The sequence below is a fragment of the Schistocerca gregaria genome, chromosome 2 (assembly GCF_023897955.1).
Source record: "Schistocerca gregaria isolate iqSchGreg1 chromosome 2, iqSchGreg1.2, whole genome shotgun sequence".
Classification (NCBI taxonomy): Eukaryota; Metazoa; Arthropoda; class Insecta; order Orthoptera; family Acrididae; genus Schistocerca; species Schistocerca gregaria.
In genome coordinates, this window is record NC_064921.1 from 819,444,984 (window position 1) to 819,472,153 (window position 27,170).

General features: G+C 40.7%; 1 protein-coding gene and 1 non-coding gene across 2 annotated transcripts in view; both read left to right on the forward strand.

Moving 5' to 3' along the window:
* Nucleotides 1-27,170, forward strand: part of LOC126335151 (rab3 GTPase-activating protein catalytic subunit) — a 471,879-nt gene that overhangs the window by 61,205 nt on the left and 383,504 nt on the right. Inside the window, exons 7-8 of the mRNA XM_049998120.1 lie at nucleotides 15,120-15,176; nucleotides 22,652-22,824. Coding sequence (XP_049854077.1) covers nucleotides 15,120-15,176; nucleotides 22,652-22,824 — 230 coding nt within the window. The remainder of the gene's footprint in view (nucleotides 1-15,119; nucleotides 15,177-22,651; nucleotides 22,825-27,170) is intronic.
* On the forward strand, nucleotides 5,020-5,094 carry Trnas-uga (transfer RNA serine (anticodon UGA)). The gene has a single exon. It is a non-coding gene; the product is annotated as a tRNA-Ser (tRNA).

Genomic DNA, 27,170 nt, shown 5'->3' on the forward strand with positions numbered 1-27,170 from the left:
CGTGATTAGAGTACTTTCAGTTTACCGAGGTTAGACTTTCTTTGAATGATTCTACAACTATTACAGTGGAATTCGGTGATTGGTAAAAATGTCTGATGATTAACTTGAGTTCACAGTCAGTCTCAATTTCGACGTTAATAGTCATAATACTTTTGCTGCCTGTAATGAACCCTCCACCTCCTATGGTGTCTAAACTATCTTTTCAATACATGTTCCATGCTTTGTTAAATGTTTCAGAGTTTTTTCTCCCCCTTTGAACTGTAGTGTGAGTTCTGTCTGCTAGTTCAGTGTTTTCTAGTAGTTTGTATTTTTGACAAGTTTGGTAGTTCATATCCTTGTCCGAAAGATAACAAGGCTTGATTTTATTTATTTGTTTTTATTTATTTCTTACCTGTTACTTTCATTTGAAACTTAGCAGAAGGGTGGATGAGGTGTGTGTGTGTGTGTGTGTGTGTGTGTGTGTGTGTGTGTAGATGCAGAAGGATCTAGCTGCAGTTTGTGAATGGCTGGAGATGCTGTTGCCTCGGGGTGTAGTGATAGCAGGGAAATGAGCACATCACATGGGACACCTCAGGTATTACATGTTTGATCCCTGGGCTCTGTGGCAGGTGGATGTTCCAGTGCATCTGATGAGGGCAGGAGGGAGAGGAAGGGGGCAGACCGCTTTCTCCTTATAGTGAATGGCCTGTTTTAACCTGTTCATATGAATCAAGGCAGAGTGTGAATGTGGCAACTGGCCATCCTGCCTTCTCCATTCACACTGCAAGTCGGCAAGTGTCTGCCTCTTCACCTGGTTCCTCACAGCCTCAGCATCGACAGAACACTTAGAAGATTCAACAGATCTATTAAAGAGACTGCCTACACTATGGTTATCTGTCCTCTTTTGGAGTACTGGTGCGTGGTGGGATCCTTACCAGATATGATTACCAGAGCACATTAATAAAGTTCAAAGGAGGGTGCCATGGTTTTTTTTATTATTATTGAGAAAGAGGGGGCGAGTGTCACAAATGTGATACAGAATTTGGGGTAGACATCATTAAAATAAAGACGTTTCTTATTGCCACTGGATGTTCTCATGAAATTTCAACCACCAACTTTGTCCTCTGAATTCAAAAATGATTTGTTGATGCTGACCTAAATAAGGAGAAATGATCATTATAATAAAATAAGGGAACTCAGAGCTTGCACAGGAAGATAGAGGTGTTTGTTTTTTCCATGCACTGTTCATGAGTAGAACACCAGATAGTTATTGTGAAGGTGTTTTGATGAGTGCCCTGCTAGGTGCTTAATTGTGATTTGCCGGGTAACCATATAGACATAGATTGGCCTCTGATGAATGCACACCAGTCAGTATGCAAAGAGCAAAATTGGATATCGTACAAAGTGAAGATACTTTGAATGTCAAAATTTTAACAGTAAATTGCTGAGGCATTCATATCAAAATCCATGAATTTGCTGTCCTCTGGGAAAGCAGTCACATTCAAATTACAGTGAGAACCAACAGCTAGAGGAAACATAGAGTGAAAAACTCCAAACTATTTAACAAGGCATGGAACATATGTTGGAAAAACAGTTTGGACGCCATAGGAGGTGGAATGTTCTTTGCAGTCAGCGAAAGAATTATGTGTGTCAAGGTTGAAATTGAGCCTGACTGTGAACTTGTCTGGAGATGTGTAACTGGCCAAGGTGCCCTCCAGTTAATCATAGACATTTTTACCACCCACCTGAGTCCACTATAAAAGTTGTAGAATCCTTCAAAGAAAGTCTAACCTCAGTAAACCAGACGTACTCTAATGTTGCAATATCAGTTGAGGGTGACTGACCTACTGAACATAGACTGGGATGTCTATGGATTCATTGCAGATGGTACAGACAGACAGTCTTGTAAAGTAGCTCTCAACACATTTTCCAGAAACAGGTTTGAACAGCTGGTCAACAACCCACACTCAGTGACATTATTTTAAGCCTTGTTGCTACAAACAGGCCTGACATTATCGACAGCATCGGTAGAGAGGCAGGGATTAGTGAGCATAATGTCATCATAGTGATTATGGTTGTTAAAGCTAATAAATCCTTCAAAAAGGCAGAGGGGGTTGGTATGTTAGAAAGAGCAGATAAGCGGTTACTAGCATCCTACTAAGAGAATAAATTGACCTAATTTAGTTCTATTATAATGGATGTGGAAGAATTATATGCAGAGTTTAAACTGTTTAAACTGATTGTAAATTGCACTCTTGAGAATTATGGTCTGAGTAAATAGATTAAGGACAGAAAACATCCACTTTGGGAAATGCTGCAGAAACAGAGATTGTGCACTCTTAGTCTAAAAAAGAGTGCAGAAATGTTGACAAGCAAATGTTAGTAGAAATTCATGTGTGTATAAAAAGCTGGATATGTGTAACAAACAAAAATTTCTTTGTCACTTGTTGCCAAAAGATCTTTCTGGGAATCTGAGAAAAATTCTATATTTCAATGCCTGAGTTAATTCGAATTGCAATGCATGGACACGCACGGATGTCTGAAGGAACATGCACTGGGGTGACTAGAGCTATTATGAAATACAATAAAAAATATTCACAGTTGTGAATATGGATGGTCACCCAAATTTGCAATTGTGAATACCTTTAATTTATGATAAAATTCTGATCCTAAATAAAACCGCTAAGCTGGTTGAGGGCTTCTGTTCAGTCAGTAATTGACCAGTCTGGTGTGGCAATAAAAGACAGGAAAAGGAAAGCTGAAGTTGAACATTTCGCATTTAAAGAATTGTTTTCTCAGGTGTATCATACAGACGTATCATTGATTCACTGCCACACAGACTCTCTTATGGAGGAAATAGAAGAAGACATCACTGGAATTGAGAAGCAACTGAAATAGTTGAAAATAAGTAAGTCGCCAGGTCCTGGTGGAATCCCAGTTTGTTTTTAGAGATAGCACTCTTGTGCATTTCTCATGAATCTCTCATCTAGCAAAAACTCCCAAGTGACTGGAAAAAAATACGGATGGCTCCTGTATGTAAGAAGACTAAAACAATGGAACCACAAAATTGCAAAAGAATATCCTTAATGTTGGGTTGTTGCAGAGTTATTTTAGCATATTGTAAGTTCAAATATAATAAATTTCCTTGATAACGAAGAGCTTCTGTCAACAAATCAGGGTGGATGTAGAAAGCATCATTTGTGCAAAACTCACCTTACCCTTATCTCACACAATATTCTGTGAACCAAGGATGAAGGGCAACAGGTGGATTCCATTTTCGTACATTTCCAAAAAGTGTTGGACATAGTGTAGACTGTTAATGAAGATCCAGACATATAGATAGGTTCTCAGATATGTGAGTGACTCAAAGATTTTTTAAGGAATAAATCCCAGTACATTGTCCTGGATGACGAGCGTTCGTCAGAGACAAATGTATTGTTAGGACTGCCCTAGGGAAATGTGATGGGTCAATTATTGTTTTCTGTATACATAAACAACCTGATATATTGGGGGAATGACAATTAGTGACTGTTTGCTGATGATGTTGTAGTGTGCAGGAAAGTGTTGTCATCGAGTGACTGTAGAGGATACAAGAATATCTGTTTGATTTGATGCATGACAGCTTGTTCTGAATGTAGAAAAATGTAAGTTAATGCACAAGAGCAGAAAAAAACACTCGTGTAATATTTAAATACAATACAATCATGTCAATTAAATATTTAGGCATAATATTGCAAAGCGATATGAAATGATACATGCACAAAGGGACAGATGAAGGCAAGGTGACTGTTCAACTTAAATTTATTGTGCAAATTTTAGGAAAGCATACTTTATCTATACAGACAACTGTGCACAGAACACTTTTATGACCCATTCTTGAGTACTGCTAGAGTGTTTGGGACCCACCAGGTTGGGTTAAAGAAAGACATCTAAGCAGTTCAGAAGCATGCTGCTAGGTCTGTAACTGATAGGGCTGACCAGCATGTAAGTATGGAAATGCTTCATTAACTGAAATCAGAATTTGTGGAGGGAAGATGATATTCTTTTAGCAATGAACCACTGAGAAAGTTTAGAGAGCTGGTATTTGCAACTGACTGCAGAACCATTCTACTTGCATCAACGTACATCTCGAAACTTCCTGGCAGATTAAAACTGTGTGCCCGACCGAGACTCGAACTCGGGACCTTTGCCCGAGTTCGAGTCTTGGTCGGGCACACAGTTTTAATCTGCCAGGAAGTTTCATATCAGCGCACACTCCGCTGCAGAGTGAAAATCTCATTCTGGAAACATCCCCCAGGCTGTGGCTAAGCCATGTCTCCGCAGTATACTTTCTTTCAGGAGTGCTAGTTCTGCAAGTTTCGCAGAAGAGCTTCTGTAAAGTTTGGAAGGTAGGAGACGGATACTGGCAGAAGTAAAGCTGTGAGTACCGGACGTGAGTTGTGCTTCGGTAGCTCAGTTGGTAGAGCACTTGCCCGCGAAAGGCAAAGGTCCCGAGTTTGAGTCTCGGTCGGGCACACAGTTTTAATCTGCCAGGAAGTTTCATATCAGCGCACACTCCGCTGCAGAGTGAAAATCTCATTCTGGAAACATCCCCCAGGCTGTGGCTAAGCCATGTCTCCGCAGTATCCTTTCTTTCAGGAGTGCTAGTTCTGCAAGTTTCGCAGAAGAGCTTCTGTAAAGTTTGGAAGGTAGGAGACGGATACTGGCAGAAGTAAAGCTGTGAGTACCGGACGTGAGTCGTGCTTCGGTAGCTCAGTTGGTAGAGCACTTGCCCGCGAAAGGCAAAGATCCCGAGTTTGAGTCTCGGTCGGGCACACAGTTTTAATCTGCCAGGAAGTTTCATATCAGCGCACACTCCGCTGCAGAGTGAAAATCTCATTCTGGAAACATCCCCCAGGCTGTGGCTAAGCCATGTCTCCGCAGTATCCTTTCTTTCAGGAGTGCTAGTTCTGCAAGTTTCGCAGAAGAGCTTCTGTAAAGTTTGGAAGGTAGGAGACGGATACTGGCAGAAGTAAAGCTGTGAGTACCGGATGTGAGTCGTGCTTTGGTAGCTCAGTTGGTAGAGCACTTGCCCTTGAAAGGCAAAGGTCCTGAGTTCGAGTCTCGGTCAGGCACACAGTTTTAATCTGCCAGGAAGTTTCATATCAGTGCACACTCCGCTGCAGAGTGAAAATCTCATTCTGGAAACATCCCCCAGACTGTGCTAAGCCATGTCTCCGCAGTATCCTTTCTTTCAGGAGTGCTAGTTCTGCAAGGTTCGCAGAAGAGCTTCTGTAAAGTTTGGAAGGTAGGAGACGGATACTGGCAGAAGTAAAGCTGTGAGTACCGGACGTGAGTCGTGCTTCGGTAGCTCAGTTGGTAGAGCACTTGCCCGCGAAAGGCAAAGGTCTCGAGTTCGAGTCTCGGTCGGGCACACAGTTTTAATCTGCCAGGAAGTTTCATATCAGCGCACACTCCGCTGCAGAGTGAAAATCTCATTCTGGGAACGTACATCTCGCTTAAGGTCCATGAAGACAAAAGAAGAGAAATTCGGGCTTGTATCAAGGGATATAGCAGTCATATTTCCCTCATTCCATTTGCAAGTGGAACAGGGAATAGAATTACTAACAGTGATATGAGATACACTCTGCCATGCATTGTTTTTGAGTCGTCAGTCTTCTCACTGGTTTAATGCAACTCACCATGAATTCCTCTCCTATGACAACCTCTTCATCTCAGAGCAGCATTTGCTACCTAAGTCGTCAATTATTTTCTGCATGTATTCTAATCTCTTTGTCTTCCTGTACAGTTTTTACCCTATACAGCTCCATCTAGTACTATGGAGGTCTTAACAGACGATGTCTTAACAGATGTCCTACCAACCTGCCCCTTCTTCTTGTCAGTGTTTTTCATATATATTACTTTCCTTTCTAATTCTGTGCATTCCTATTGGGATCAGTCCACCTAATTTTCAACGTTCATCTGTATCACCACATCTCAAATAATTCGATTCTCTTCTGTTCCAGTTTTCCCGCAGTCCATGTTTCACTACCGTACAATGCTGTGCTCGACATGTACATTCTCAGAAATATCTTTCTCAAATTGAGGCCTATGCTTGATACTAGTAGACTTCCCTTGATCAGGAATGCCCTTTTTACCAGTTCTAGTCTGCTTTTAATGCCTTCCTTACTCCATCCATCAAGGGTTATTTTACAGCTCAGGTAGCAGAATTCCTTAAATTTGTCTATTTTGTGACTGTCAGTCCTAATGTTAAGTTTCTTGCTGGTTCCATTTATGCTACTTCCCATTACATTCATCTTTCTTTGGTTTACTCTCAATCCATATCCTGTACCCATTAGACAGTTCATTCCATTCAGCCGGTCTTGTAATTCCTCTTCATTTACACTAACGGTAGCAATTCTGTCAGCAAATCTCACCATTGATACCCATTCACCAGGAATTTTAATACCGATTTTGAACCTTTCTTTTATTTCCATAATTTCTTCTTCGATCAATAGTCTGAACAATAGGGGTGAAAGACTACATCCCTGTCTTGTCCCATTTTTAATCCGAGCATTTCATTCTTGATCTCCCACTCATTATTTCCTCTTGGCTCTTGTACATGTTGTATTTCACCCTTCTCTCTATATACACTCCTATTTTCCTCAGAATTTTGAAGATCTTGCACCATTTTACATTGTTGAATGTTTTTTCCATGTCAACAGATCCTATGAATGTGTCCTGATTTTTCTTCAGTCTCGCTTCCATTATCAACTGTTAACATCAGAACTGCCTCTCTGGTGCCTTTACCTTTCTTAAAGCCAAACTGCTCATCATCTAACAGATCCTCGATTTTCCTTTCCATTCTTCTGTGTATTACTCTTGTAAGCAACTTGGATGCAGGAGTGGTTAAACTGATTGTGCGATAATTCTCACACTTATCAGCTTTTGCAGTCTTTGGAACTGTGTGAATGATACTTTTCTGAAAGTTGGATACTATATCACCAGACTCGTACATTCTACACTCCAACCTGAATAGTCATTTTGTTACTACTTCCCCAATGATCTTAGAAATTCTGTTAGACTGTTATCAGTCCCTTCTGCCTTATTTGATCTTAGATCTTCCAGTATTCTTTTAACTTCTAATTCAAACACTGGATCCACTATAGCTTCCCTGTTGACTCTGGTTTCTTCTTTAATCACATTGGACTAATCTTCCCCGTCATAGAGACCTTCAATGTACTCTTTCCACCCATCTGCTCCCTCCTCTGCATGTAAGTTGTTGTTTTGATTTTTCTATATGCTGAGTCAATCCTTCTGGCAATTATTTCTTTCTCAATTATTTCACATTTTTCATGCAGCCATTTTACTGTTGCTTCCCTCCACTTAAAATTTACACTGAGGCACCAAAGAAACTGGTGTAGGTATGTGTATTCAAATACAGAGATATGTAAATCGGCAGAATACGGCGCTGTGGTCAGCAACACCTATGTAAGACGGCAAGTGTCTGGCACAGTTGTTAGGTCGGTTACTGCTGCTACAGTACCGGATTATGAAGATTAGAGTGAGTTTGAATGTGATGTTATACTCGACACGTGACCAATGGTACACAGCATCTCTGAGGTAGAGATGAAGTGAGATTTTCTCATGTGACCACTTCACGAGTGTACTGTGAATATCAGGAATCTGGTTAAACATCAAATCTTCGACATTGCTGTTGCCAAAAAATGGTCCTACAAGAATGAGATCAATTACAACTGAAGAGAATCGTTCAGCATGACAGAAGTGTAACCCTTCCACAAACTGCTGCAGATTTCAATACTGGACCATCAGCAAGAGTCAGTGTGTGAACCATTCAACAAAACATCATCGATATGGGCTTTGGGATCCAAAGGCCCACTCGTGTACTGTTGATGACTGCAGGACACAAAGCTTTACACCTCATCTGGGCCCACCAACACCGACATTGGACTTTTGATAACTGGAAACATGCTGCGTAGTTGGTCATGTTTCATTTCAAATTGAGAGTGGATGTGTATGGGTATGGAGACAGCCTCATGAGACCATGGACCTTGTGTGTCGACAGGGGACTGTTCAAGATGGTGGAGGCCCTGTAATGGTGTGGGTTGTGTGCAGTTAGAGTGATATGGGACCCCTGATATGTCTAGATACGTCTCTAACAGGTGACTTGTACATAAGCATGCTGTCTGATCACCTGAATTGATTCATGTCCATTGTTCATTCCGACAGACTTGGGCAATTCCAGCAGGACAGTGTGACATGCCATAAGTCCAGAATTGCTACAGAGTGGCTCCAGGAACACTCTTCTGGGTTTAAACACTTCCAGTGCCCACCAAACTCACCAGAGTGAATATTATTGAGCATATCAGGGATGCTTTGCAACATTGTGTTCAGAAGAGCTCTCCACCTCCTCATACTCTTACAGATTTATGTACAGCTCTGCAGGATCCGTGGTGTCAATTCCCTCCAGACTACTTCAGATATTATTTGAGTCCACACCTCATCGTATTGTGCCACTTCTGTGCACTTGCGTTGGCCCTATGTGATATTAGGCAGGTGTACCAGTTTCTCTGTCTCGTCACTGTAGTTCATTGCTAAGTGGCTTGTATTTCTGTATTCCTGAATTTTCATGAACATTCATGTACTTCCTTCTTGCATTGATCAACTGAAGTATTTCTTCTGTTACCCTTGGTTTCTTCACTGTTACCTTCTTTGCACCTCTGTTTTTCTTCCCAACTTTGGTGAATGCCCTTTTTAGGGATGTCCATTCCTCATCCACTGAACATCCTACTGAGCTATTCCATATCACAGTATCTATAGCCTAAGAGAACGTCAAGCTTATCTCTTCATTCCTTACTACTTCCATATTCCACTTCTTTATGTATTGATTCTTTGTGACTAGTCTCTTAAACTTCAGCTTAGTGTTCATCACTACTAAAATGTGATCTGAGTCTATATCTGCTCCTGGGTGTGCCTTACAATCCAGTAGCCATCTCTGTCTGATCATGATGTAATCTAACTGAAATCTTCCCATATCTCCTGGCCTTTTCCTCCTCTTGTGTTTCTTGAACAGGGTATTCACTATTATTAGCTGACATTTATTGCAGAACTCAATTAGTCTTTCTACCCTCTCATTCTTAGTTGTCGTCATCATCATCATCATCATCTTGGACAGTTTCCAGTCTGTGGTCGGGTCTGTTTAGAACAGAGGCCTCTCCCTCATCTTCCGCCTTGCCACCATATCTCCATCTTCAGCTTGGTTGAGTCTTCTCCTTTCTTCTGGATGCATTCCTCCACACCTTTCAGCCATCTGTCTCTTGGTCTTCCTCTTGATCTTTCCTTCCAGTTTCATCTCATGTATCCTCTATTTGCTTAACATGTCCATACCATCTCAGCCTTGATTTCTCTATCTCCTCCTGTAATGGTTCCACCTTTATTAACTCTCTGATCCTCTCATTTCTTAACCTGTCTGTTTTGTCACCCCAGTACTGCTCCTCAAGAATTTCATCTCACTAGCTTTTACTTTGCTTTTCTCTCTTCCTTTCATAACCCAGGTTTCAGATGCATATATCAGAATCGGACATAGTATGACCAGCATATAACCTTTTTACTGATTTGGGGTACATCCTTGCTCAATATCAGGCTTCCGGCACTCTTCTGAAATGCTTCTGATATTCTGCCCCACTCGTTTATTTCTCTTTCATTTTTTCCATCTTCTTGTATCAGGCTTCTTAGATACTTGAAACTCTCCACTCTCTTCAATCATTCCCCACCAATTGTTATTCCAGTTGTTCCTCTGTCCTTTGTTCTTGTTGTGATAATCATCTCACTCTTACTTATGCTAAATTTCATTCCATATTCTTGTACTTTTCGTTACCATACATCCAACTGCTCTTGTACTTCCTCCTCCTTATTCCCTCAAATCATCAGATCATCTTCAAACACCATTGCTTTCATCTTTCCTTGTATTCATTATATCATCCATCACTACAATGAAGAGTAATGCTGAAAGTGCACCTCCCTGCCTCAAGCCATTCTTCTGTTCAACCCAAGCTGATCTCTCTTCTCCCACTTTGACACAGCTCACACTTTCATGGTACATTTTCCTAGCCAGTTCGTCATTGATTAAATCCCTCCTTTCTGAGTCCCGTTCTATTCCTAGTACCAAGTCCATATTCCCCTGTAACCCTTTCTTTGACTCCTTCCGCTACAACCGCATTCCAGTCTCCCATGACTGTTAGATTTTCACCTCCCTTAATGTACTGCATTACTCGTTCAACATCCTCGTATACCTTACCCCTTCTTCTTCAGCTTGCGACATTGGCATGTATACCTGAACAATTGTTGTCGGTATTGGTTTGAATCCAGGTCTCCTGCTCACCAGGCAGCAGCATGACGAGCCAACATTCCCCATTTTGTTCGATGCTGGAGTGCTATACCAGTACAATTGGAGAGCTTTGGCAGTGCTGTTCGAGCTTAGGGGGAATATCAAGTGGACTGAGGAGTGAACGGGAATTTGGATCAAGGAAGCAGGCATGCTAAGGTAGTCCTAGCAATTGTGCAAGACCACTGTGCCAGGGTGGCATAGTGTGTAAGTGTGTAGTGCATCCACACAGTGAGTAGGAGACCCGGGTTTGAATCCTGGCCTTGTACAACTTTTCATCCCTTGCTTGGGTCTGCGTATGTACATCATAAATTAATTAGGCTGACTGTTTCCTTAGTATCTGTGTGAAACTCCATCAGTTACCCATACATGATCAATGTTAGCAGAATACACTCCAACAATGTTTGTTGGTGTTAGAGACAACCTCCAAGCCCAAGGAAGACACTGGGCCCTCTGAAAACTGTGCTGCAGCTCACCAACCGTAACAAAGTGATGCCAAATGGTCTATTTTTTTGGCACAGCCCACACATGGTGTCTACAATGAGCAGTCCTGCCTAATATGTACCAAATGATAATTGGTGTAGGACTGCCAACCTGCTCACTGAGAGGAAACAGTTGCAGAACGAGAGCAACATCGAGAGCCTGAAAGACATTGAAAGAAGGCAGCACAACTCTTAGACTTACTTGTCCCCAATGAGCTCCCCAAAGGTGAAGATGGACTCTGATGTGACACCACCACAGTCAAATCACAAATTTCACAGTGTCTCAGTGGAAGGCAAAATCATCTGGCCAAACCTAGGCAGCACCAGGAGCTGCTTACCATGCATATCTAACTTCATCGCATGCCAGTTTTAGGAAAAAACATCCCATGCCACAGCCATACATTGATGTGATTCAGCAGTTGAGCAGCTTCAACTAAACAAGGGTCACACAAGGCCAATGCATTAGTTTGGATCTAAGGGTCGGGTGCTAATGATACAATCACATCCCTAATTAGTGAGTCCATAAATTATGCAGCACAATGGGACATTTCAACCGGAATCTTGCACAAGAGAGCATGCTGGCTGATGATCCAGATGGCATACGACTACACAGCGTGCTTGTGTTGTTGGTTAAATGTGACTCTGCCACCACTGGGTTTGGCATCCAAAACAATGCATAATCAACTGACATAGTTCCTCAAAGTTAAGTTTTTTGGGCTCATTAGTGGTTTCCAATTTTGAATGATTCCATAAACCCCACACTGCTAGACAGTAACAAGGCAACCTTATCAATTATACACTTTGCCTGACAATGCAGCAAGAACCAATGCAGGTAATTCTCCCACCTTTCTGCAGGCTTTCAGAAATGGTGATTAGTATTGGGGGGAAGTGGACCCGTCGCCACTGTACTGTGAGACCACTTCAATTTTGCATCCTATTTGAGCAGCTCCTGCTGCAACTGATGCCTCTTTCTGCTGAAGCTATTAGTGTTGCTTCTGGAGACATAACTGTCCCTGACAGCATTGCTTAAATATTGTGTTCATAATGGACACAAATTAACACTATGAAAAAAATAAAAGAATCACATGCATACGAATATCCTCCTTCACCACTTTTGTACCTGCACACGCGTGAAAATTCTGCAAAACTGCTTTTTTGGCAAAAATGTCACTACTCTATCCCATGGAGGGCACACATCCCAAATGCCAAGAAGTTGGACCCAGGAACAAGGAAAATTTGTTGTATGAGTCGCTCTGTGGGGGAGCAAAGAGCCTCAACACCACAAAAAGGCTCACAGTCTTAAAAGCACAAAGTCTGATCAACGAAAATAACAGTAACAGCTAGCACACACAAGTAAAAGCACAGAGTGATGTGAAGATGTGGTTCATGATAGTCAATCTCTGAGTAAGAACTGACCTGCATGGCCTCTCACTTGGGTCAGCAGTTCTGTGCATAAAATGCTCTGCATGCTCCATCTGTGATAGCTGCTACATTGGCATCTACATCTACATCGGTACTCTGCAAGCTACTGTATGGTGCATGGTGGAGGGTACTCTGTACCACTACTTGTCATTTCCTTTCCTATTCTACTTGCAAATAGAGAGAGGGAAAAGTGACTGTATAAATTACTCCATATGACCTGTTATTTCTCATAGATTATCTTCGTGGTCCTTACGCACAATCTATGTTAGTGGCAGTAGAATCGTTTGGCAGTCAGCTTCAAATTCCGGTTCTCTAAATTTTCTCAATAGTGTTTCTTGAAAAGAGTGTCCCCTTTCCAATAGGGATACCCATTTGAGTTCCCGAAGCATCTCTATAACACTTGCATGTTGTTTAAATCTACCGGTAACAGATATAGTGGCCCGCCTCTGAACTGCTTCGACATCTTTGTTCAATCCGACCTGGTGTGGATCTCAAACACTCAAGCAGTATTCAAGAATAGTCCTATATTCGATCTGCTTTACAGGTGAACCACCTTTCCTAAAATTCTCCCACTAAAAGCAAAGTCGACCATTTGCCTTACCTACCACAGTTCTCACATGCTTGTTCTGCCTCATAACGCTTTGCAATGTTACACACAGATATTTAAATGACTTGACTGTGTCAAGCAGGACACCAGTAACACTGTATCTGAACATTATAGGCCTGATCTTCCTAATCATCTGCATTAACTTTCATTTTTCCACAGGCATTCATCACACCAACTGGAAATTTTGTCTAAGTTGTCTTGTATCTTCCTACAGTCACTCAGCTTTGACACGTCACTGCATCACTAGCAAACAGCTGCAGGTTGCTGCCCACCATGCCCATCAAATCATTTATGTATATAGAGAACAGCAGCAGTCCTATCACACTGGGGCAGTTCTGACAATACTCTTGTCACTGATGAATATTTGCCGTTGAAGGCAACATACTGCATTCTATTATTTAAGTAGTCTTCAAACCACTCACATATCTGTGAACTTATTCCATTGCTCGTACCTTCATTAACAGCCTCCAGTGGGACACTGTGACAAATGCTTTCCGTAAATGTAGAAATATGGAATCTGCCTGTGCTCTTCATCCATAGTTCTCAGTATATCATGTGAGAAAATGGCAAGCTGAATTTTGCAAAAGCGATGCTTTATAAAGCCATGGTGATTCATGGACATAAGCTTGTCAGTCTCAAGGAAGTTTATTATTTTCAAAATAAGAATATGTTCAAGGATTCTGTGCCGAACAGAAGTTAGGGATATTGTTCTGTAATTTTGCAGGTCTGTTCTTTTACCCTTCTTGTATACCCTGGAGTCACCTGCGCTTTTTTCCACACATCTGCCACTCTCTTAACCGGCTTCACCAACATTCATCAAATTTGTGTGGTCTTTAGAATGTCAGTGGACTTGACTGTCTGTGGGCTTTTCAGTCCTTCATGCAATGTGTCTGCTTCACTTCCTGTTTGGCTCCTTTTATGTTTGGTAAGCTATTAATCCTGGCCACTGATGTGATGCAGTATGCTATTGGTGCCATCCTGTGGCAGTGGAACCCAGATATCAATGTGCAGCCCATTACTTATGCATCGAAGATGCCTTCAGTAGCGCAAAACATTGATTCACAAGAGTGCTGGCTATCATTTTCACAGTTAAAAACTTCCGTTGTGTTTTTTTTAACAAAGTTCCTCCTCATCACCGACCACAACCCACTGACTTTATTATTCGGCCCTAATTCTGATGTATCGGACAGGACAGCCTAGTGATTGTAGAGGAAGGCACTGTTTCTCAGTAATTGCTGTGACATTCGATACAGATGCACTATTGAGATTGCCAGCATGACCCAATCTACAGCTCTATTGACAGGAGGCCCTCATTTTCATATTGGATAGTACCTTGCAGCAGATATTGCTAGATTTTCCTTTGATGATGTGGGAAATCACAGCCACTGACCCACTTTCCGGAAAACCATCACAGCTGACCAGGTAGGAATGGAATCTGCATGGTGTACATTCCTCCTACTCTGTGATCGACTCAATTCTGCCCAGGGGGTCCTAATGCTTGCCATAGAAGGCAAAGCTGTCATGTCATCATGCCTCCAACATTGTATACTTGCATACTCCAGCTGCTGGATGCATCGCATTGGGGCATATCTCCTCTGATACTGCTCAGCAATTTTTGTCGGGGAATTAGAAAATTTTTGTGTTTGAAGCAGTATCCAGCATCTGATTGCTGTCCCATTTCACCCATTCTCTAACTCAAAGGTGGGGCAGCATGTAATTTTCAAGACTCAGATGCTGAAGTTGACGTCGTCACTGTCCCATTATGATGCACATAGTGTCTAGCTTTCTAGCTATATGGCAGGCAACATCAGTTAATGGGTGAACTGTGGCAGAATGTTTGTATGAGCCCTGGCCATAGGGCTTTTGGATTTGTTACACCCGGAGTTTCATGGCCCAGAATGTTTTGGCCTGCTGTGTTTCCTTGTGCTTGAGTAGTATTCAAAGAACTGTGAGTGCCAGTCGAACAACAGGGAACTGACATGCATTGTGACTAGAAAATAGTGCACTGATAATGTGATAATGGCTAGGCACTAGCCAAAATCTGGATTTGGGCAAAAAAAAAAAAAAAAAAACCTGTTTGCTGCTCTCTCTAATTTATAAATCATATCACATTAGCTGAGTACACCCTCTTTCCTAATGGAAGGTAACCTGATGAAAAATAAGTGTCTAATGAGATAAATAAATTTTTGTGTATTATCTTACCTTTTTAACCATTTTTAAAATGAGATTTTAATCTTTTTTTTAGGAAAATCCTTATGCAGAGAATATTGGCAGTCATCACAGCAGTGACAACAGACAGGAAGTAAGTAAAAAACCTCATTTATTCTCTGAAGCTTATTGAAGAATGTCATTTGATATTTCTACATGATATGCCTACCTTGAGTAAATACTTTAAATTTGTCTTTTTGGATAATAAACTGACTTGGTAACATTCAACTTACGTAAACGTTGGTGAATAAAAGCATAACCAGCTTTGTTTTGAAGTAGCTTAATAAGGCCAAAGGGGGCAAAAATAGCCAATTGCTAATTAATGAAATGTGGTGTTTATTTCCAAATAAAAGAGCAGCCTATGTAGCAAAATGACGACCTTTAAGAAATATGGATACCGCCATCAGAAATCATGGGTGGAACAAAAATAATTGAAGAGTAAAGATGGCAATGGGCCCACTTGGTTAGCCATGTGGTCTAATGCATGGCTTTCCAGGCAGAAAGGAGCGCCTGATCCCCAGCAAGAATCCGCCCGTTGGACTTGTGTCGAGGTCTAGTGAGCCGGCTAGTCTGTGGATGGTTGTTAGGTGGTTTTCCATCTGCCATGGCAAATGTGGGCTGGTTCCCCTTATTCCACCTCAGCTACACTATGTCGGTGATTGCTCCACATAAGCATTCACCACCGTTACTCTACCACGCAAACATAGGGGCTACACTCATCTGGTGTGAGACATTCCCTGGGAGGTCCACTGGGGGCCGAACTGCACAATAACCCTGGGTTCAGTGTTTGGCGGCGGAGGTGTGAAGTGGACTGTGGTAGTCGTCATGGGGTTGTGGACCACTGCAGTTGCAGCGGGGATGGAGCCTCTCTGTTGTTTCTAGGCCTCTGGTTAACATACAATACAAAGGTGACAATATACTAAAATCTAAATAGTTGATGTGCGCTCTCTCTCTCGCTGACTGCATTGTGTACTACTGCAGCTTGACTTGATTGAGAGATCGTTTAGGGTCAAATTGGCAAGGGTTAGAAGGATGTGGAGGGTGTGGGGGGGGGGGGGGGGTTGTGGAGGGCTGGGTGATGGAACAGCTGTGAGGGTGAGCAGCAGGTGTGTTTGACAGGAATGTGGCACCAGTGAACTTCTTGCAGCTGCAGGCAGAGAGTTGTGTGCATCGTTGAGGAGTGGGTTGGGAGGTGCATATAGGACAGAGAAAGAGGGAGAGTATGAAGAAGGTGGTGTGAGGACAGGACAAGTGAAGTTAGTGTAATGGGGCAGGGTTGGAGGTGTGTGTGGGGCAAGGGCTAGTGGAGGTTAAGGTTAGGAGAATTAAATGCTCAAAGGACATATTGCTAGAGCAGCTCCCATCTATGTTATCCAGAGAAGCTGGTGTAAGTGGCAAGGATCCAGATGGCACAATTTGGGAAGCAGCCTTTTAAATTGATCATGGCTTGCTGAGCAGGTTGTTCTGCCACAGGGTAATCAGCTGTTTTCTTAGTCAAAGTTTGGTGCTGAAAGTCTGAAGACATCAAATGTTGTCAACTAGTAGGTCAGTCCAGCAAGTTCTCAGTGTTTACATCTTATGTAGGTAGAAAACACACAACAACTGGCCATTGCTGGCCTAGAAGCCCTCAGTGAGTAAGGGACATGACTTGGAATAAGTGATCCTTGCCACTGGGATGGTGGCAACAATGCTTTTGGCAGCAATATCAATCAGTGGTGACATAATCTGAGAACTTCAGCTCTTTTTATTTATTTATGCTCATTACACATTACATTTGCTTATACTGAGAGTGAGGTAGCAGTCTCCCCTTCATGCATTGATCATCTACAACAGTTTTTGATCCCCCTGTACATTACTCTACAATTCACGAAACTGCAAAAAAGTCTGTGTGTTTGTGGGTGGAGGGGGCAGGGGGAGGGTGGGTATGCATAGAACCATGAAGATTAATTGGCTCATAATGGATTCCTAGCATTATGGAACTATTGCCAACCTGTTTTTTGTTAACCGTATGTGCATCCATCTTCCCATTCATGTTTAATCCCAGCAAGAGCTGTCAGTCCCCAAAGAAAAGCTATCTCGTCACTGATAGAATGCCCAGCACCATCTTACTGTGAATTTGTTCAGTTGTTGCTGTTACTCAGGAAGCAAACATTGGCCTCACCCACTGTGACCACAGAAAGGGGAAACTACTTTTCGTACAGTTTTCAACAGTTTACCCTGCCTTCAGCTTTATTTTGTGATAATTGCACTATTATGGTAGTTCTTACATTGCTCAGCTGTAGACAAATGTGGCACACAAGTATTGCAGACACACTTCCTGGATTTTTGTTTGGCTAACATTGTGCAATTCCCAAAGTATTTCATCGAAACAGCTGGTAGACATCATCAGGTGGTGGCAGTTGTCATCTCTGCTGCAAAATGTGACTGGCAATACATGGTGGCATTGAAATTTATGGGGGCACAAGCAGGAATTACACATTCATGAAGAAGCACTCACAATTAGACAAAAGTGGTGTACATTATGCCCTCTTATGAAAGCTGGCAAGGGGCCTTCTGCACATGTGCAGAGGACAATAGATGTGTTGCCAGATGTTGATGTAGTTAAGAGCTAAATTAACTCTCTGCAGTGTGCTGCAGTGAGTCAGAAATCAGAGATTCTTGTTTCTCCCATTTTAATTTTATGGCAGCAAATGCTGTATTCGAGAAATGATTAGTTGAAATCTTACAACTTTGTTGATAAGATGGTCTGTCGTGCAGATGTTTATGGTCTCCTTGATAATACAAGCCGAGAATGGTGATGCTGAGGGTAAGACTCTTCATTCTTGTCACAAGATGTGTATGATGAGGTGACAAAAGTCATGGGATATGTGATGCTCATACACAGATGGCAGTAGTATAGCATACTCAAGGTATAAAAGGGCAGTGTATTGGCAGAGCTATCATTTGTACCTAGATGATTCCTGAGAAAAGATATCCAATGTGATTGTGGCTGCACAAAAGGAATGAACAACCTTTGAATGTGAAATAGTGGTTGGAACTAGACACATTGAACTTGCCATTTCTGAAATTGTTAGGGGTTCAGTATCTCCAAATCCACAGTGTCCAGACTGTGCCGAGAATACCACATTTCAGGCATTACCTCTCACAATGGGCAACGCAGCAGCCGATGGCCTTCACTTAATGACCGAGAGCAGCAATATTTGCTTAGAGTTGTCAGTGCTAACAGACAAGCAAAACTGCATGAAAGAGCTGCAGATATAAGCATGAGATATACAGTGAATGTAACTATTAGGACAGTGTGGCTACTGACGTGAGTGCCTTTGCAAACAGCATGATATTGCCTACACCATCTCTCTTGGGCTTGTGACCATATTGGTTGGACCCTAGACTACTGGAAAACCTTTGTGAAAGGCAACTATCAACAGCATTAAGTAATGTATAAAACACATATTTGAGCTATCATCTGCTTTTATTGTAAACCCAAATACCAGCTGGTTTCAGTCTTATACCGTCTTCATGGATAAGGATTAAAATGGTTGCAGCCACCGTATTACATTAGTCATTACTTAAAATGTGTAGTGCATGCCATGAATGTCAATATCCGACACAGAACTGTTTAGAAGCAAACATAGGAATACTAAATATACACTGAGCAGTACTCATATGTTTGCTTCAAAAAATCGTGTGTTGTATATTGACATTCATGGCATTAACTACACATTTTAAGTAATGACAAAAGTAATATGGGGGCTTAAACCCTTTTAACCCTTATCGTGAAGATGAGCCAAGACTGAAACCAGTTGATATTTGGGTTTAAAATAAAAGCAGCTTATGGTTCAAATATGCATTTTATACATACTGGAAACCCATGGCCTGGCCAGACAAGTCCCAATTTCAGCTGGTAAGAGCTGATGGTAGGGCTCAAGTGTGGCACAGACACCAACAAGCCATGGACCAAAATTGTCAACAAGGCACTGTGCAAGTTGTTGGTGGCTGCATAATGGCATGGACTGTTTTTGCATGGAATGGACCGGGTCATTAACTGAAAATGGTTATGTTTGGTTAGTTGGAGACTGTTTGTGGCCATTCATAGATTTCATTCCAAACAACAATGGAATTTTTATGGATGACATTGCACCTTGTCCCTGAGCCACAATTGTTGGCAACTTATTTGAAGAACATGCTGGACAATTCGAGCAAATGATTTGGCCAACCAGATCACCCTACATGACTCACGTCAAACATTTATGAGACATAATCAAGAGGTCAATTCAGGCACAAAATCTGGCAACACTTCCACAATTATGAATGGTAATAGAGGCAGCATAGCTCAACATTTCTGCAGGGAACTTCTAGTGACTTGTTGAGTCCATGCCACATCAAGTTGCTACATTACCCCAGGTGAAAGGAGGTCCAACATGATATTAGGAGGTATCCCATTTTTTGTCACTTCAGTTTATTGATGATTTATCAGTTTGATTGAAGTGTCTGTGTGTGTGTGTGTGTGTGTGTGTGTGTGTGTGTGTGTGTTTGGATGGTGTTCAACATGAAGTTCTTGCATAGTTAGGAGTGTAAAATGCCTAGGCATTTATAAACTGGGGCAAATAAACGCTTGGACAAATGCCCATAATTCATTTATGCGCTTTAAAGATTAATTGATAAATAGCACTTATAAAAAAAAAAAAAAATTAAGCTGATATTGTGTGTTGTGGTGGTTGGGTATCAAAGCTGAAAAAGCTGCATGAGACTTAGGGGAGAATTATTAATGGAAATAGACTGGACTGTAAACATAACTTTTTATATCTTTAATGAAGTCAGTTCTTGGGGTAGTACATATTTTTTTTTTTAAAAAAAGAAAACACTCAAATTTAAAAATAATTTTTGAAATAAATATAGCTTATATTAAGTAGGTAGCTTGTAGGTAATATTTTTAATTATACTATACTACTGACAAAAATTAGAGTAAAAATGGTTTATCCATAACAGTTTTAATTAGGTATATGTCATGTTCTGATTCCACAATCCCAAGAATTGTCAATTCTCTAGGAGTTGGCTAGTATGAGAATTGAATGATTTCAGCATCCTGGGCATCGATTCTATGTTATCAAATCTACTTTATGTTAATGTTCTCATTTTATCATCACAGCAGTACAGTCATATGGAAGTAGATAATAAAGCAGCAAAAATATTAACTGTAGTCTGTCTCAAATGTTGCTACATGTGACAAAGCAATCATTTTTTTCTCTGAAGACAGTTTCAGCATTTAAGAATACATTTGTCATCAAATTCCCAAGCAGATGCCCATTTATAAATGTCCTGCCCACTTTAAGATTTCTCACACTAGCGTGGGATCTTTCATACACCATATTTTCTTAGACCAAGATCATTTTTGGCCGAACATAATAAATTCCTCAGTTTTGATACTAGATGAAAAACACACTTCATGTTATGTTTTTTAGAATCCTTTTTGTTCTTGAAGACATGTTGCCAAAAGATGGCAAGAAGGAGTCCACTTCTTCTGTTACATTCCTACATTGAACTCGATTTGATTGGAACGTGTTATGTGCATGTTTATCAGAATAGCTGTGCTGTTGGAATGCTGTTCTTAGATGTTGCAGTTTACCTGGTAAGCTGTCCCACTTCTTTGCATTAGGCCATACTCTTATACAGTTTATTCGCAAATGTCAAATGCCTTCCATACTTGTTCTTTCACACCATCAAATCACCAGCAAACTGTGTTGCTGTCATCTTGTCTCCTATGCTCATGCCATTATATCACTCATCATTATTCTGAAGAGTAACAGAGATAGTACACTTCGTTATTTCAAACTGCTTCTCCCACTTCATAACATGGAAACATCTGAACATTACAGTAACAGGCAGGTACAAACTGATTGACACACTCAGCCCTTTATCGCAATGCACCTAATATTTATCACAATCTCTTACCCCATAGAGGAGATCTTCTATAGAAAGTTTCTGATGGATGCCATGTATGATGTTCCCATCTGAAATACCAATAAATATTTGGCATGTTCACCTTTCCTCAAGAGAGAGACTTTTTCAGTGAAGATAGTATTGTTTCCCATGTGCTCATCCAATTATTTCATTATTTTAGGTCTTTCATAATAGATGTTTATCTGACAAAGATGCCATTGGGATGTGAGTTTATGTGTAAATGAAATAAAACCATTTCACTCTTATACAAAATAAATTTAAAACAGACGAATGTGAATATATACACTGAAGAGCCAAAGAAACTGGTACACCTATACACCTACCTAATATTGCGTAGGGCACCAGCAAGCATGCAGAAGTGCCGCAATACGATGTGGCATGGACTTGACTAATGTTTGCAGTAGTGCTGGAGGGAATTAACACCATGAATCCTGAGCTGTCCATAACCCATAAGAGTATGAGGGGGGTGGAGATCTCTTCTGAACAGCGTGTTCCAAGACATCGCTGATATGCTCAATAATGTTCCTGTCTGGTGAGTTTGGTGGCCAGCAGAAGTGTTTAAACTCAGAAGAGTGTTCCTGGAGCCACTCTGTAGCAACTATGGACATGTAGGGTATCGCATTGTGGAATTGCCCAAGTCTGTCGGAATGCACAATGGACATGAATGGATGCAGGTGATCGTAAAGGATGCTTACGTACGTGTCACCTGTCAGAATTGTATCTAGATGTATCAAGGGTTCCATACCACTCTAGCTGCACATGCTCCACACCATTACGGAGCCTCCACCAGCTTGAACAGTCCCCTGCCGACATGCAGGGTCGATGGATGCATGAGGCTGTCTCCATAGCCATACACATCTGTTTGTTAGATACAATTTGAAATGAGACTCTTGCGACCAGGGAACAAGTTTCCAGTCATCAACCGACCAATATTAGTGTTGGCGGGCCCAGGCGAGGGGCAAAGCTTTGGGTAGCGCAGTCATCAAGCATACAAGAGTGGGCCTATGGCTCCAAAAGCCCATATCGATGATGTTTCTTTGAGTGGTTCACACACTGACTCTTGATGGTCCAGCATTGAAATCTGCAGCAATTTGCAGATGGGTTGCACTTCTGTCATGCTGAACAATTCTCTTCAGTTGTCATTGGCCCCATTCTTGCAGAGTCTTTTTCCAGCCACAGCAATGTTGGACATTTGATGTTGTACAATTTCCTAACATTCATGGTGTGCTCGTGAAATGGTCATATGGGAAAATCTCTACTTCATTGCTAACTTGGAGATGCTGTGTACCATTGCTTGTGCGCCAACTATAACACCAAGTTCAAACTCACTTAAGTCTTGATAACTTGCCACTGTAGCCACAGTAACTGACCTAACAAGTGCGCCAGACACTTGTTGTCTTATATAGGCATTGCCGACCACAGCACCATATTCTGCCTGTTTCCATATCTCTGTATTTGAATGGCCATGCCTGTACCAGTTTCTCTGGTGCTTCAGTGTATCTTTTCCTTGAATTTTGGTATATATTTGTGTGCTGTAGCAATAAGCATAAAATACCACATTGAATGTCTATAATGCAAAGCAGCTTATTATTTTTCATTGTTTGTTATCAGGAGCAGTTACTGAATATCAAATCAGCACCTGTTGACAGCTTGGTCTGGAGACTTGCAATTGTAATGTCACATGTTGTGCACACACTTGGTGGAATACGTGCAGCTGCTTATCTGTGGTTCGAATTCACACAGGAAATGCGTTATCGGTGGGATAAGTGCATCCTCATCCCAGGGTAAGTAACCAAATCTGGTAGTTGCCTACTGTTTCTTCATTAAAGGTACCATATTTCTGTCTATGTGGACTAACATTAATTTTAATGTAATATAACATTAATTTTAATGTTATCCATGTGTATGTTTCCATATCTTTCCATATCATGCTTTTATTGCTGTATGTAGCTGAAATTATGTTAAATGCAATTAAGTAAAACTTGATTTTGTTTTGTTCTACTTTGCGGTAACTGTTTAAAATTTCCTATTTCTGTCTCACTAAGCTTCATCTTGAAATTACTAATAAGAAAGAAGGCAGGCTTGTGTTATCCATATCTGGCAGTAAAGTTGTGCAGTATTCTTACATTCTTTATATATTTTGTTCTAATATTGGAAACGAGAAAGAAGAAACTACACTTATAATGTATCCTATTAAAAGGCATTATGTCACTAGTTATGTTTCTGAGTTCTTATAATTTTTATACATGCCTCCCTTCCCTACCTACCTAATGTTGTGTCATTACTTTTATTTCCCATAATGTTGTGTCATTACTTTTATTTCCCATAGATAGGTAGTGACTCCACCTAAGTACATCGTAGTGTTGTGGGAGGGCAGAAATATGAAAATGATAAGAAAGAAAAAATCTCACTGCTCCAGTTGTGCACAGGTGAATAAAATGTGCACACTAAACTACCATACTGTAAACAAAAGAATATAAGGAAATCTATGTCACAGTTGAAGTTATCTCCTGATACATCAATGTGAATGTATACCTGTATAACACAAAGAAATTTTTTGGGGTGTTAATTCCGAAAGTGTTTTCATGATGCCAGGAAAAGTGTATAAGTTACATATTGCTGTAGAGGTAAGCAAAAATCTGAAAAGTAATTTTTGTTATCTTTTTTACTGGAATGGAATATGTTTCAGTGCCAGCCCTTTTAAAAGGTATGAGGGCTGTTCAATAAAGAATGATCATAATTTTTTTTACAACACACCTTTACTCATGCTCATAATTGTGATAGTCCTTCTCAAAGTAGTCTACCATGAATGTAATGCACTTGTCCCAGCATTTCTGCCACTCTTCAAATACATGCTGCTAACAATTTTTTGAGAGGTCCTTCAAAATCGCCTCTGCAGCATTCACCACTGCTTCTGTTGCTTGATAATGCCTCCCACAAAGGCGTTTCTTCATGTTAGGGAATAGAAAAAAGTCACATGGGGGCTAAATCCCGACCATAGGGAGGGTGAGGGATGTACTTCATGTTGATTTTTGCAAGATATTCAGCAAAAAACTTTGGCAATACGCGGCCACGCATTATCGTGGTGCAGCATCCAGCCTGCTTCACAGAAATGTGGTATTTTGTGCCTGATATGGACTTACAATGTTTTCAGGATATCCCTGTTGTCTGCTCCAGTTATTGATGTGTGTGTAGGTACAACATGCTGATAAACCATTCCATGAATATCAAAGAATGAGATGACCGTAACTTTCCCAGAAGAAACAACCACTTTTAATTTTTTGGGGGTTGGTGATGGAGATTTCTACACTCAGCTTTGGTGTTTACTCTCAGGATCAAAGTGATGTAGTCAAGTTTCATCAGCAGTGATTACATGTGAAAGAAACTCCGAATCTTCTTCTAACATCAACTTTAAGTGCATGCAGCTATGTCCTTTTCTTTGAGACTCAACAGTCTTGGACCCCATCGTGCACAAACATGTGTCGTGTGTAATTTTTGTGTCACCAATGTGTGGGTGGCACCCAGTGAAATGTTCGTTATTTCAGAAAGTGGTCTTAAGGTAATTTATCGATTCTCTCTTACAATGACAGCAGTAGTGTTGATGTTTGCTTCTATAAGAGCAGTAACTGGAGCATCGGGTCCACCTTCCTTTGAAATTAATTGTCTCCCCTCTTCAAACATTTTAAACCACCTTCGAGCTGTGCTGTAGGGAAGAGCAGACTCCATAGGCCTCCTGTAACATTGTATATGCCTCAGTTGAAGATTTGTTGAGACAAAAGCAGAATTTCTAAGCTGCATATTGTTCCTCGTGTGTTACATCCATTGCAGCAGTAGGCAATACTGAACATGTCTGACCTTGCCTGCCTCCTACAGGTAGGAACCAGGAGTCACAACAGTGAAACTACTGCAGTGTGTTTATTGCACATTAAGCTAACAGAATATAATAAGATTAAATGTTAGTGAGAAAAATTAAGGCCATAAAAAATTATGATCATTCTTTATTGAACAGCCCTCATAGTTATCAGAAACTAACAAGGAGCTATTTGTTGACAGGAAAGCCCACTTTAACCAACTGTACTAAAAAATGACAATTCCTTACTGCAAGGACGTCCTAAGCATATCATTAAACTAATGTTGGTAACCCTGGAAGCATTGGAGGCATAACCGCCGAATAGTAGACCATCCAGCTGTAAGATACATGTAATTTGTTTCGTGTGGCTAAGAGTATCACCACATCATGATACATGTATATGCACACCTACAAATATTTGTAAAGAGTTAAAGACTGAGGTACACAAAGATGAGACACAAGAGGTGAAGTTTCATTAATGCCTCATTGTTGTCTTGTTCACCTTCCAAACTCCATCAAGTGAAAATATATCTTAAAATATTCTTCAGTTTTATTAATAAAGTCTATGATAGTGCCACAAATATACAAGACTGATACAAGACTCCAAGAAATTTGTCCTACTGTCTTTAAAATGGAAATCTGTTCTTAAGTGCTGCTACTTTTTCTTCCCAGTGAAATAATCACTTGTAGGTCTTCAAAGAGGAACTCAAAACAGTTACCTCTTGTTGGGAGCATGTAGGGGAACTGTGGATCAAGTATAGGTGAATAGTTGACTAGGCACTGGATACATGATGCTAGAAAGCATAGTAACACATCTCACTTCCCTTTTATTATATTGATGAAAGATGTAGATGTGAAAAATGTGACTTTTGTGAGCATTAGAGTAAAGAGCATCTACTATGCCTGGGTTTGTTGTAATTTAATTGCAGATAGTAGAAAGAAAAATGCAAGTACAGCAGAGAAAGCGACAGTGGATGTGTAATTAGGTCTGGCCAATGAGGGCACTTTCACTTGACCGTTGTGCTTTGGGAGTGCTGTGGACTCGAAAGAAGAAAGGGGCCAAATGACAATGGCCAAGCACAAAAGAAAATGAATGCTGTTAGATAGACTCCATGCCATGCTGTCTGGAGTTAAGTGCATGGTTTTGGTTAAGCACTGAAGCATCATGTATGTGCATATTGTCTGAAAACCTTTTTTAGTTATCAGTTGTTGTGAGTTGATAACTTATATAAATATTATTACAGAAACAGTGATTTGTGATTTTGTAAAGTTATTTAAATGTAGAAACTCTCTTATTTTATTTCCTCTCATCCGTGTCCTTCACTTAGGGCACCACATGAAGTGGTTTATCTTATGGGTTGACTTCAAGTGGTTTATGTATTGTGAGATACTCAGTATTTACTCGTTCCCATGTAGTAACAGTTACCTTCTTTTCCGTTGCTATCACCTCTTGTTTTTTCTTGATTTTGTGGTCCTGCTACACAATGTCATGTACTTAACCATGGACTTTGTTTCCAATTGCAGTGTGGCGAAGACTATAACAGAGCTTCTACATTTGAATAACTTACTACAAAATCAAAAACATTGTTTCCATAACTCTTCCATATTCAAATAATTTATCAACTCACAACAACTGGTAATTAATAAAGCTTTTTAGATAATATGTTTATACATGATGCTTCAATGCTTCACCAAGCTCATACTTAACTTTAGATAGCATAGCCCAGAGTCTATATAACAACTTTAATTTGCCTTTAGTGCTTGGCCATTGTCACCAGGTCTTCTTCTTCTTTGGAGTCCACAGCACCCTCAAAGCATGACTGCAAAGTGCAAATAACCCTCACTGGCCAGTCCAAATTACACGTCCATTGTCACCTTCTGCACTGTGCCCGCAATTCTCTTTCTCATATCTGCACATAAATTCCAGCAAACCCAGGCACAGTAGATGCTCTGTACTCTACTACTACTACTACTACTACTACTAATTAAAGTCATGTTTTTCACATGCACATCTTTCATCGGTCTAGTAAGAGAAAAGTGAGGTGTGTTGCTATGGTTTATAACAACATCTAGTAAAACAGTTCACTATGTGAGGGAACCTCCATGATATACAGTAACTGTGAAGGAGACACTAAAGAAACAATAACTACTGGCATAATGAGGGTAAAACAAAAAGTACGACTATAGATAGAGAGATACTGAACTAAATATGTTTGGCTGTCAAGAGGATAATGTGTGAAGCTGCCATAGCCAAAGAAATTTTGGTCATAAGTAAAGACT